The sequence below is a fragment of the Platichthys flesus genome, chromosome 17 (genome assembly GCF_949316205.1).
Source record: "Platichthys flesus chromosome 17, fPlaFle2.1, whole genome shotgun sequence".
NCBI classification, from domain to species: Eukaryota; Metazoa; Chordata; class Actinopteri; order Pleuronectiformes; family Pleuronectidae; genus Platichthys; species Platichthys flesus.
Window position 1 is genome coordinate 21,238,634 of NC_084961.1, and position 12,778 is coordinate 21,251,411.

Here is a 12,778-nt window from a genome sequence, read left to right on the forward strand (position 1 = left end):
TCTTTTCACTTTCACAGTTCTCAAAGCAGCTTTGAAATATCCAGATTTTTGGTGGAGACCAAAACAGTGCAGAGACAATGCTGAAATCAGTATTACATTAACACTTGGATGTTTTTTTCAATTTAATGTTAAGTATTTACCATTTATAAAGAGTAAACAGACTCTTGTGCGAATCTTCTGCAAATCTCACCCGCTTCTTAAGAGGTTAATAGTCATCTGCTATAATTTGGATAACCTTGATAAACCAGTTGTAGAGTGCAGTCTGCATTCTGATATAATAATTAACAACAATAACTAACTGACAATATGTATAGGCAGGCTAACCAGATACATCACCACATTAGAGCTCCCATACTTACAATAGCCTGCTCTATACAGAAGCTTAAACATTTGTATCCAGTTATTTATTGTTCCAATTAATTATTATGCTTTATCACTACCAGTATTTCTGATAACAGCAGCGGCATGAGTGGTTTAACACTGAAAGATTACTCTTTTTTATGTACATTTGTAATGGGTTTTCTGTATTTTGATTCCCTGTAATCTCCTAGCTAATAAAGAGGCATTATATCCATTGTTTATATATGAACAGTTCCACATTTATTTAAAAGACATTCTGGATGTAGATCAACAATGAAAAAAGTAAGAATCCGACACAAACAGAAACATGTAAAATGAATGTGATTTGAGGAAAACTTTACAGTGCAGAGTTTCTATGTAAACTGTAGTGACAGCATGAAATGTGAATCTGAAATGATAAAGTGTGGATCAGGGTTAGAAGTTAAGCATGCGTCTTGTCCTTGTGTTCACAGCTCAGACTTCAGGAGTTTCTTAGCTTTCTGCATGTTGCTCAGCACTGAGGAAAAGGCAGGAGAAATTCATAATTAATAATCAGTATGTGTTGGGTGGACACAAAAAGACACTGCTGCCAGAAGATAAGATTTGTGTTAACATCAGTGTGTGTTAGCTGAAGCACTTACAGAGTTTGAGGTCATTTGGTTCATAGGCATACATGCGATTGGCATAGGGACCAATAATATCACCTCTCACTGTCATTGTTGGGTCTGTGGAGACATTTAAGGTACGGGGTGATTACAAATATTAAAATCAGGTGTAACAAAATGTGTGTTATTCATAGAAATGTCCTTAATTCATATCAACATTAAAGGTGTAGTACATATTTTTTATCTCTGAAAATTCAATCAACAGCAATCAAAAATAACAGTTTATTGATTCTGCAATTCACCATTTCTATTGGGGCTACTCAGGGAACAAACAATCCTTGCAGGTGCAAGACCCATCATCATCGATCACCAGATTGTCTTTCTGTCCTAGAGAGCTAACTGTTTTTTACATTACATTAAATTTGTAATTTGGCAGACGCTGTTATCCAAAGCGTATTACAATTAGTGCATTCAACATCTATGAGGGGACATTTAGGGGTTCAGTATCTTGCCCAAGGACACTTCGGCATGCTGATGACATTGAAGAGTGAGGATTGAACCACCAACCTTCATGTTGGTACCCCTAGGCCACACTGCCTATGCGCTAGTTATCAGTTTAAACAGACAGCAACTGACTGTATTTACCATAACTCCTGTCTATAAACTCCAGACAATATGCTCAGTGTAATTATTTTATCTTTTTTTTTTTTCTACTTCAGTAAGTAGCAAAATGCATATTTCCCCCATTAAGAGTACTTCAATGACTGGTGTCCAAAGTTATCAAGCATGTTTCATAAACTGGGAAAACTAAAAATGCTTGAATACATCATTAACATATTCCAGAGCCTCTTTGGTGTGAGGTGACAGTGCTAATCACTTTTTCCATTGACGGTAAGTAATGTAATCTATGAGAGGGACTAGTGACAGGCCTATAGGAACTGCTGTGGGACTTACCAACAAAGATGATTCTGGGAACGTACTGTCCATCCTGGGAGAGATGTTTGTCGGTGGTTTCATACTGTGAAAAGAAAATTGTATCCTTTTTGTTAAACATATAAAACAAATATTTAGTTTCAAATAATAATAATAAAACCTATTTATTACTTTGAGGTCCTAAATAAACACAACATTCGCTGTCAAATGTAGCCAATTGCTGGTTTTAATTTGGTGAATCTGGATAAGGTCAAATAATTCTGTACACAGAACAATATTTAATATATAAAAGGAATCAATGAGTGAAATGAATTAAGAATTTTTCAAGCCATTAGTTTTGAAACTAACTTACAACCAGATTGAGGACGATGAAGTCTTCGTCAAGAGTTTTCTGGATCTCGTTGTCTGAGAAGACCTTCTTCAGTGCTGCAGGAGAAACAGTTTTTTAACTGTGTAACTCAGTTCAGTGTTTTTTATTACATGATAATATTGTGAGGTGAGATCACACTTGAAAAAACACACGCTCTTCAAATAGGTTTCTCTCTTTATTCAACAGAAAATGTTTTCTCTGCGTCAGTAACTCAACAACTCAAACGTCAGGTTTTTTTTCAGACTTACCCTGGCTGTGTGGGCAGTCCTCAAGGTGAAAGAGTACCATCAGAGGCTTATTCCTAAAATACAAATCAGCCTCATTTAAATTTAATCATGAACTACAATATCGGTCACTGTTAAGGTTTTATGGATTGGTGTGTTAAAACTTTTTTCTTACCTTGACCTTGACCAGTAGAGAGCCTCCTCATAAGTCTGAGCCCAGATCAGCTGATCACCCCAACCTGGACAGACATGGACTCCATTAAAACGCGAAGGCATACTCTGCTTTATCTCAGTGTTAATAACAAAAACATTTAGGTCAATCATTCAGCCTTAGAGGTGCAATCGATTGTCACAGACCTCGAGACAGAGTCTGGGGGATCCTCTTTCCAGTCTTTGGGATGTATTTCCCAAAGGTTGAGGACATGGCCACTAGGACCAAGATTAACAACAACATAGCTTTGATCATCTTCGGGCTTACTGGAAAGGGAGGAAGAGACAAAGGCAGGGTAAGAAAAATCACAAACCTTAATATATTCCAAATTTATGACATTAGGACAAATATGGAAGAAACTTTAACTCAAATAATTCCCTTTCTTTTCAGAAGGAAAAGCTTTGACCTACATCATCTAGTGGTACTTACCACAGAAAAATCTGAAATTAACTAGTTTTGCTACTTAATTAGCATTTTCACTGATGGGTAATATTGAAGTAAGAGAGGGTATGACATGTACACAGATCCCTGGGTGTAATGTAACCATGCACTCTGGCTATATATGCATCTCCAAGGTTGTTAAGATTAATTATAGCATAGAAAGAGTAATAATCCAACTTAAATTTTTGGTTAGGAACTACATTCAGCAGTGACCTCTAAAGGGGACCTATTGTGCTTTTTCAGCCTTTCCCAGTCTTCCAGTGCAGGGGTTTTCAACCAGGGGTCTGTGATATTTTCAAAAAAATTCCAGATTACTCTTGAATATCGTGAAAAAATATCTAAAATATGTCTAAAATAAAATAAAGGCGTAACCTTGAAACCGGCTTGGGGCTAGAAACTGCCAGTAGTTTTCCCCCAGGAGGTCTTGGAGATGTTATTTGTATGATGGGAATTTTTATTTTCCCAAAAAGATGGCCAAAAAGGGCAAGATAATAATGAAATATTAAATAAAACCAAAGAGTGAAAAACAAATATTTTGTAATAAGAAAAATAAATTGGCACAATAGCAATAACAGTCAACTTTACCACGTTCACTGGTTGAGAAACAATTTCTTAGGGGAGCTCCAAGACACACACACAGACAGAAATACTTCTTCCCCCCCTTTAGGTTTTGTATGTTGTTTGTTTGTGAATGTATACACAGTGTGGATGGTTCAAAATCCCAAAGTCAGCAGCAGAGGGAGCTCTTCTCTTAAACACTTTTCCAGAGGTTGGTGAAACGCATCCTAGCGGATTTTGTTATACTTCCGCCCCAGCTCTACTTCAAGATGGTGATCAATAACATAATTCACGCCCGGCGGCTCGCCGGACATGCCCCAAACTAAGACGGCAAAACGCAATTCAAACTTAGCCGAGCGGAGGAGGAAGCGACTTTTAGACAAGAGTCCAATGTGTTTTTTTGGTGCTCCATTCAGGTGCTGTCGGAAAATCTAACGCTATCCAGAGTACAACAAAGTTAAAGTCTCCTAGTGTACACAGTTCGCCTATTTACTAAAGAATACCGGGCTTTAGAAAAATCACAAACCTTAATATATTCCAAATTTATGACATTAGGACAAATATGGAAGAAACTTTAACTCAAATAATTCCCTTTCTTTTCAGAAGGAAAAGCTTTGACCTACATCATCTAGTGGTACTTACCACAGAAAAATCTGAAATTATCTAGTTTTGCTACTTAATTAGCTGTCGGAAAATCTAACGCTATCCAGAGTACAACAAAGTTAAAGTCTCCTAGTGTACACAGTTCGCCTATTTACTAAAGAATACCGGGCTTTAGAACATATTTTAATTAATTACTTCTGCATAATTAAAAATAATCGACGTTGTTGTGTTTCATTTGCAGCTAATCATTTCGTTCTGACGTACCTGAACTCAACACCAACTGGCCAATCACAGCAGACTTGACTTTCTAGCAAGGGGGCGTTGGATCTCAATCCGGCTGTGATAGTATCCTGCTGCTGCTGCAATGAAAAGAATAAAGAAACTAAAGCGTTTTCTGATGATTGGAGCCTTTAAACCCTTTCACGTAGAGCTATAAATTAAAATTATGAACCCAATAAACACCATAATAGGTCTCCTTTGAACAAAAAAAATATTTTAACTGTGTAGAGGCGTGTTTAATTTTCCCCGTGGTAACGATGTGTCATATGATGAGTACGCCTAGGAGGGTAGACCCGTATCTTACCTGTTCCGGCCTGGTCAGCTGAGAAGGTAGATGTACCGCAGTTCCAGCAACACCTGTAACTCCTCTCTCACCTATCCCGTATTTATGTGCATGCTCCTGTGCGGTCCGCCCTCTCCCCACCCTCTTCCCACCCTCCCACGCACCTTTTCTGTCCTGGAATGCTTGTAACAAACCTCTTCGTTAAAGTTTATGTTTGCTAAGTCCCTTAAGAAAATGCTTATTTTAGGTTGCGTTTGTTTTTCTAAAGATATCCTGGAGATATCCATGAATGTATACTTTTTACATTGTGATAGAAATTACTATCATATGCAGCATTAATCATAGAGCTATCATTAATATAACTTTTGTTGAGCCCTTTATTGTTATGTTTCTCAGTGAAGTTTGTGTATTTTTTCATTCAGTTCTCTTCAAATCTGAAAGAATTGCAACATTTTCACACAAATATTACTTTGCATGTCCTTGAATGGGTTTAAATTCTAGCCCATATCAGTATTGAATTTGTGCAATGTGGACACATGATACAAAATAATGTATTATTATTATAATAATTCATATTTTATGTTGATTAGTGAGATACGTTCGGCTTCAAGAACAGTCTTTATGAGTGATAAATACAATCAGAGGCTGAATGGCTGAATGGTGATTAGTCTTTATGTGATTGGCTCAAGACAGAAGTGAATGAATGAATGAGCCTTTCCTACAAGGTAAACATATTGATTCAGTCATTAACATGAAGAATGAATTGTGTTTGCGATCCACGTTTTATAACCACAGCCCAGGAGTGGGCACAGACACTTCTAGGTGATATGACCCTAACATTTATAGAGATATCATTGAAATTGCTGAAATCCTGTATTATTTTAGTTATTTCAGCCTTAGAGATACAAAACCAATTATTTTAACTAGATTTTAAAATCGGCCATTGACGTATCCAGTTTGGAAGGTTATGTTTTATTTCCTGAGGCATCTCAACAGTGTCCCGGGTCCTGCAGCAAGGATTTTGGCCTGCACCTCCTAACAATCTATCTGCTTCTCTGTAACTGAATCGGCCCTTTCAGTGCTTCCTGCATCCTGAAACCGCTACTTCTTAAACAGTCCACACCTCAACCTCTCCTCCACACACACTCAACCTGAACTGCTGCTTACAAAAGTGCAAAATATAATCTGATCTCTGACACTGACAGCCTATTGTGTTCTTCTTGTTTTTGCCTTCAACAATGGATTGCATTTTAATAGAGCTACACTTTACCCCGAAAATATATTGTAAAAATGAAAGGTAATCAGACGCTAGAAACAAAACCATCTAACAAAATATATAATACAAGAGAATAACCCAAATACTAATAAACACCCAATTATGTTTATGCATGTTTACAGTTATGTGACATAAATTTAGATTTGTGTAAAAAAAATAATTGGGGGAAGAAACTGGTCATAATAATATCAGTATGACCAGAAGTTGTGTTTCCTCCCAAAACCTTTTTGTGATTTAACTCATGATTTTGAAATTTTGATAGGGCACCGGTTAAAACGGTTTGTGTCAGAGATAGTCAAGAGAAATTCCCCTTTCCTATGATAAAAGTGTTGACCTACATCATGTGGTGGTTTAAAGAAGAATATGCAGGTAATTGTTTTGCTTTTTAATTGGCATTTTCACTGACAGGAAACAAATGAAGGAATAGAATGGCATGGAATGTAACGCAGATTGCTGTGTGTAATGTTTAATAAAAATGTAACAATATGTTTACAGTCGGTTAAATCAAAGTAATAAAGTCATATTTAATGTGGCTACTACATCGTCAGTAAATACTTCGTCAAATCTTCATTTACTTTTGATATAATTATATTTCTGTTTTCTTCATCTATCAACCCTATTTGCTCATACTGTTTCTGTATTACTTGCATTAAAATTGTTCAGATAACGTGTTTGACAAGCCAAATGTCACAATTGTTTTTGAAGCTATGTTTGAAGTACTGCTGGTTTGTAACCAGGATATGGAAACAGTTTAGTGCTGATGTGTCCTTAACCCCTCGCTCTTGCTGTAACGACTCTCACTACAAGACTTCCTCTCTCCGAAACTGTGTTGTCACAGCACCTTGGTCAATATTTAAACAAAAGGGTAGGGTTAAAGGCTATTACCACTTTACATTCAGCAGCTGCGATCAGCCCCGCCCTGATAACACGGATCTGTTGGCGACTGGTTGGCCACTTGAATAGGATGCCTGGTGTTAAGAGAAACACAATGCTGCATCTCATGAACACCTGAACCCACCTCAGATAAAGCTGAGAAATACTAACACTCATATTGAGTTGACTAACTCCACAGTCTTTGTCAGACACACCAATTCACTGCTTCACTTTTCATCACTTTTGTCTTTTAAGGCAAACTTTTCTCTTTTGCATCTATCACTACTATTGTGATATTGCAACATCTGTTTTCAGAAAAGATAGTACTTTTAATGTTTTACTTATTTGAAAACTGCATTAACTACTTCATTTTGGTTCCTTGTAACTTAATCATTTTATAATGTCAGCGACTCGAGTGATTTTAGTGAATAAGGGGACTTAATGTCACCGGCTGTATTCCTGGGGCCAAAATAGGTTGCACAGAATCATATTTGAAATTGCTGAGGATAATATTTAGATGGCCTTTAATAAAACTGTTAATTATGTTGGCAGACAAGATTGCCTAAGTCAGTCGGATGTCACCAAAAAAACATTTATTATTATGTTCATTTTGTAATACTTTCATCTTACTGCAGAATAAGTGTACTTATTCTTGACTTTTTTTATTCTTATGCTCTTGTGTTTGACTGTTTTGTGTGCTACTGGATGCCTACCTTTTTCTCAGGATCAATAAAGTATCTATCTATCTATCTATCTATCTATCTATCTATCTATCTATCAATCAATCAATCAATCAATCAATCAATCAATCAATCAATCAATCAATCAATCAATCAATCAATCTATCTATCTATCTATCTATCTATCTATCTATCTATCTATCTATCTATCTATCTATCTATCTATCTATCTATCTATCTATCTATCTATCTATCTATCTATCTATCTATCTATCTATCTATCTATCTATCTATCTATCTATCTATCTATCTATCTATCTATCTATCTATCTATAAGTTAAAGAGTAGTCTTAAAACCTTCCTTTTTGATACAGCTCATAGTTAGAGCTTGTTCAGGTCTGTCCTAGGTCTGCTCTTAGTTATTCTGCTATTGGCCTAGATGGCCAGGGGACCTATGACACACAGCAGTGGATCATGATAATTATGGCAGCTTATTATGGACTATGATTACAACAAGACTGCTTGATATACAATATGGACCCCTCACATTTGGCTCTATCTGAGGTTTCTACTTCTACAGCTTTGCCATAATTTTCCTCTGTCCCACCACCTCCACTTGGTCAAGGGGGTTTCCCAGGACCAAGCTTTCGCTCCTAATCAGTCAATCAAGTCGAGTCCAGTCAGCAGTTGAAATACTGCTACCGCAGAAAACCACTTCAAAGAAGATGGCCGAAGTGACAACAAAGTTATAAACGTTATACTGGAGCACCCCTGTACAGCTGATCCCTACTCTAAATATAGAGGCCATGGCTCCACACAGGATCTACAGACATGGCCGAAAGTGCCTGTCACCAGGGGATGCCATCTTTTATAATATATTTTCAACATCAACATTTTATTGTATTGCATTGCAATGACTAGCCCTGAAGGTTTATTGACTTTTTTTTCTATGTATGGGATATAGGTTGAGTGGGGTGTAGACTGCATCCTACTTCCAGTAGCGGGTAGAACGTTTTGTGCCACTCTCTTTCCACGTCATCTCTCTGGGGATACTTTTTAAGTTGGAGTGTTATAGCGAATGTTATGTTTTTCCTATCTTAAATTTTCAGTGGGGGTTGTCGAGACAGGGTTAGAAATAACCTCTATTATAGACATCTCAAAAATTGATGGCCTTGTCACTTGCTGTTTGAATGGCTTTAGAGCCATCTAGTGGGTAAATGGCGCAACTGCATCTGCAGTGTTCCTCTCCAGCACCTGTACGTGCTCAGCGAAGAAGAACAATTCTGAGCTGGAGGTAAGTGCTTCTGAGCAAGGCATCCGTCAGTATTCCTATGTTTAATGTTTTAAAAATCCTTTTTGCGAGGGGCAGTAGCCTGTATTTTTACCATGAGTATTGCTAGCATGTGTTCTGAGGGTTGCTGACTCTTGTGTGCAAATATAGTAACTTATAGTTTATATATAGTGTTTCTAGGCATTACTTTAGATAGTAATTCGTCTACTCTCTGTTTGTATGTAGATTGCTTGTTTGCAGGTGAATAACACTATGGTTGCTGACTCTGTGCCGCTGGTTTTTCCACCAGGTAAGCTTTAATAAATGTGGTTCTCACACATACACATATATTGAAAAGTTAGAGGATAAATACACTGTCACAGTCTTGTAAGAAGATTAATTAAAACATTTCTCACCAAACACAAAAGAGTCCCCACTAAGATACAAACTTACTTAGAGAAGTTGTGAGCTACAGCAAATAGCAATGTTGGATGAGATAACAACCCTTATTTTTAAAGCCTTTGCAGCACAACTTGGTTAATGACAATGAGTTTTAAACCTTGTGGCATTACAAAGGAATATTGTACAACAACTCTGTAACCCTTTTTAGTTTTTTCCTTTGCACGACTGAAAAAAACTTAACATAGGCTGAGAGTAGCAAGTTAACATGAACTGTGAGGGCTGCTAACATTACTCTGCTTTTATAGTGTGGCAGAAAATTTGGCTTGGCATGACTTCTGAAATGAAAAGAATTGAGTATAATGTTCTTTTATGTGCACGTTTATTCTCTGTCAAAGAAGGTCAAACAGATCTTACAGCATGCGGACATGTGAACATTTGAAAGACACATCTTCATGCATGCTCTTTCATGCAGATTTGCTTAAGAGGTGATGTGGGTGTGCAAGTCATAGACACCGCTAGGGCCTCTCCAAAGTCACTATGGAGGAGATGATTAAAGTGAGTCCCGGTGGCTCTGTGACGTCCTGACCTCTGCAGCGACCAATACCTAGTAAATCTTGTAACTAAAGGTCATCTTAAATCTTCCATAAGTTAGGTCACCTATAGTCATCTTAGCAGGTCACACATACGCATATGAACATAAGCTAGGTAATAATCAGGAGAGGTACACATAAGCAGGTAATAGTATGGAATTTAGATTCTGATTGAATGATCTTAATACTTAACAAAGCTGAGGATGAATCAGAAGCAAATACTATACTTTTAGGTCTGTTACCTTCAATATATATTATTGCCAACCATATCACAACTATTTCTGCTGTATGCACAGGTAAATTGTTATTAAGTTTAGAAGCAATTATATATAACTTTGGAATAGTATAAGCAACTCCCACTCTCTTATCAGGACTTTTTCATCTTTACGAGTAAGATTTAACCATGACCTGAATGTAGACCAGGCCCGATTCTTTCACAGAAATGTCAATGGTGATAGTAAGCTCATGGGTGGGAGAGCCCTTTCCTGGCAGCAAATGTAGCTCTGTCTTGTCAAGGTTGGTCATGGTGTGTGGTCATCCACTGAGAGATGTCAATGAGACAAGCAGATATATTTATCTATGTTTCAGACTGGGGTAAAGAGAGAATTAGTTGGGTGTCATCTCCGTAGCTGTATTAGGAAAAGCCATGCGATGGAATAACAGAGCCAAGAGAGTTGGTCCAACAGACTTAAGTAAATTTAAAGTACATTAAGAGCCATGGAGGAACAGTTGAATATGCCTCTGTAGGACTTAAACTCAATGCACAAATCTGCAATCAAAGTATCATGTATTTCTTTTCAGCAGGATTTCTTGATTCTTGTCTCCGCGTTTTGACCTGGCTGTGTCACATGACTAAAACAGCCAATGAAAAGAGTATAGCAAATAAAAAAATAATGTGCGCCAGGATGATGCCGCAGGATGATGCTGCAGGATGATGTATGCCGCACCAGTGATGATGATATGCGCTGCAGGATGATGTGAGGTGATGATGTGCGGTGATGACGTGCGCCACAGGATGATGTGCGCTACAGGATGATGTGCGCTGCAGGATGATGTGCAGCAGACATCATCCTGCGGCGCACATCATCACCGTACATCATCATGCGGCGCACATCATCCTGCGGTGCATATCATCGTGCAATGCACATCATCCTGCTGTACACATCATCAACGTACATCATCGTGCTGCGCATCCTGCTGCGCACATCATCCTGTGGCGCACATCATCGTGTGGCGCACATCATCCTGCTACGCACATCATCACTGCACATCATCGTGCTGCCACATCATCCTGCGGCACACATCAGCAACGCACATCATCGTGCTTCCTGCGGGGCACATCATCCTGCGGTGCACATCATCCTGTGGCACTTCATCCTGCAGTGCACCTCATCATGCGGCGCACATCATCGTGTGGCGCACATAATCCTGCGGCACATCATCCTGCTGCGCACATCATCACCGCACATCATCCTGCAGCGCACATCATCATGTGACAGTAATCATCCTACAGCGCACATCATCACCGCACATCATCCTACAGCACACATCATCCTGCTGCGCACATCATCGTCCTGTGGCGCACATCATCATACGGCGCACATTATCGTGTGGCACACATCATCCTGCGGAGCACATCATCCTGCGGAGCACATCATCACCGCACATCATCGTGAAGCGCACTTCATCGTGCGACAGACATCATCCTGCAGCGCACTTCGTCCTGCGGTCCACATCGTCCTGTGGTGCACATCATCCTGCAGCACACATCGTCCTGCAGCGCACTTCATCCTGCGGCGCACATCATCATGGGGCGCAAATCGTCCTGCGGTCACGTCATCATCACAGCACATAATCTGTCGGCGCACATCATCCTGCAACGCACATCATCCTGTGGCGCACATCGGCTCACATAGTCCTGTGGTGCACATCACACATCATCATCATGCGGCGCACATAATAGGAGGAGGGTTGGACCTAGAGCTAGAAGTTCCACCCCACATAACAGCCTTATGATTAAATTTGATATTCTAACATGGGACTAACTAGATAATAACTAGATACAGCATTAAAATCATGAAGTGAAGTGATGGCCTATTTCAATGGCAAGATAAAAAAAATAAAAGAATCAACAGAAGAATACGGATTGCATTCACTTTTATTTTTCATTTTGTTGGGCATTTGTAACTTATACAGTGTTGTGCAGAATTGTGTGCATTGATTTTTTTTTCGGGGGGGTCTTTAGAGGGGGTCTCGCCCGGGGTGCAATTCCATGTTGAACCGCCACTGCATGTAACATAGAGAGCGACAGCAATTCTAGCGTTGGAATTGATGACACAAGTAGAGGAAGATATGGGGAAGCTGTGTGAGACATCTTCAGATTTGGCAGTAACAATTGCTCATGTTACTCGGTTAGCGTTTGTATATTGTTTCACCTTCTGTTATCCTTGATGCATCAAGTCTACATTAAAATCTTCTGCATTAGACATCAGCTGCTGCCTGATTTCTCCTTTCATCAGCTTCCATTGATTACAATCAGTGATCATTTATTACCACCATTCTTTCACAACATTATCAAAGCAAATCCCTTTGGACCTTATTTATTTTATATCTTTCCTTTTGTTAGACTTTAAACTTGTATTTGGACTTCCATTGTACCGTGTGTACAACATTTTCTTTTTTGTGTATTTTTTTTTACTTTTTATTTTTTTGTTTAATGCCTGGCTGCTATGAGAATCTAATTTCCCTGCACAGTAACCTGGGGATCACTTCTACTACATACTCCGGTACAGAGGGTGGCGGTAACCCTCCATTAAAAAAAAGGAAGAAGAAAGTTTGTTC

General features: G+C 38.7%; 1 protein-coding gene across 3 annotated transcripts; it reads right to left on the reverse strand.

The window, feature by feature from the left end:
* Positions 1-576: 576 nt before the first annotated feature.
* agr2 (anterior gradient 2) lies at positions 577-4,966 on the reverse strand. 3 transcript variants are annotated; one of them, XM_062410632.1, is made up of 9 exons: positions 4,868-4,964; positions 4,549-4,643; positions 2,829-2,948; positions 2,647-2,710; positions 2,496-2,548; positions 2,230-2,303; positions 1,899-1,962; positions 981-1,064; positions 577-856 (listed from the first exon to the last, which is right to left on the reverse strand). In XM_062410632.1, exons 3-9 carry the CDS (start codon positions 2,935-2,937, stop codon positions 807-809), a joined length of 498 nt encoding a protein of 165 aa, XP_062266616.1. In that variant the 5' UTR covers positions 2,938-2,948; positions 4,549-4,643; positions 4,868-4,964; the 3' UTR covers positions 577-806. The 3 variants fall into 3 exon arrangements, with proteins under 3 accessions (XP_062266616.1, XP_062266617.1, XP_062266618.1); XM_062410633.1 differs by having other exon boundaries at positions 4,549-4,640; positions 4,868-4,891; XM_062410634.1 differs by lacking the exon at positions 4,549-4,643 and having other exon boundaries at positions 4,868-4,966.
* Between the last annotated feature and the right edge of the window lie 7,812 nt (positions 4,967-12,778).

Bases quoted from the DNA above. Each gene is read 5' to 3' on its own strand.
- agr2 (XM_062410634.1), bottom strand. From the start codon at position 2,937: ATGATCAAAGCTATGTTGTTGTTAATCTTGGTCCTAGTGGCCATGTCC. The intron at 1,065-1,898 runs GTAAGTCCCACA...ATGTCTCCACAG, and splicing joins TCCCAGAATCATCTTTGTTG to ACCCAACAATGACAGTGAGA. The intron at 857-980 runs GTAAGTGCTTCA...CCTTTTCCTCAG, and splicing joins ACCAAATGACCTCAAACTCT to TGCTGAGCAACATGCAGAAA.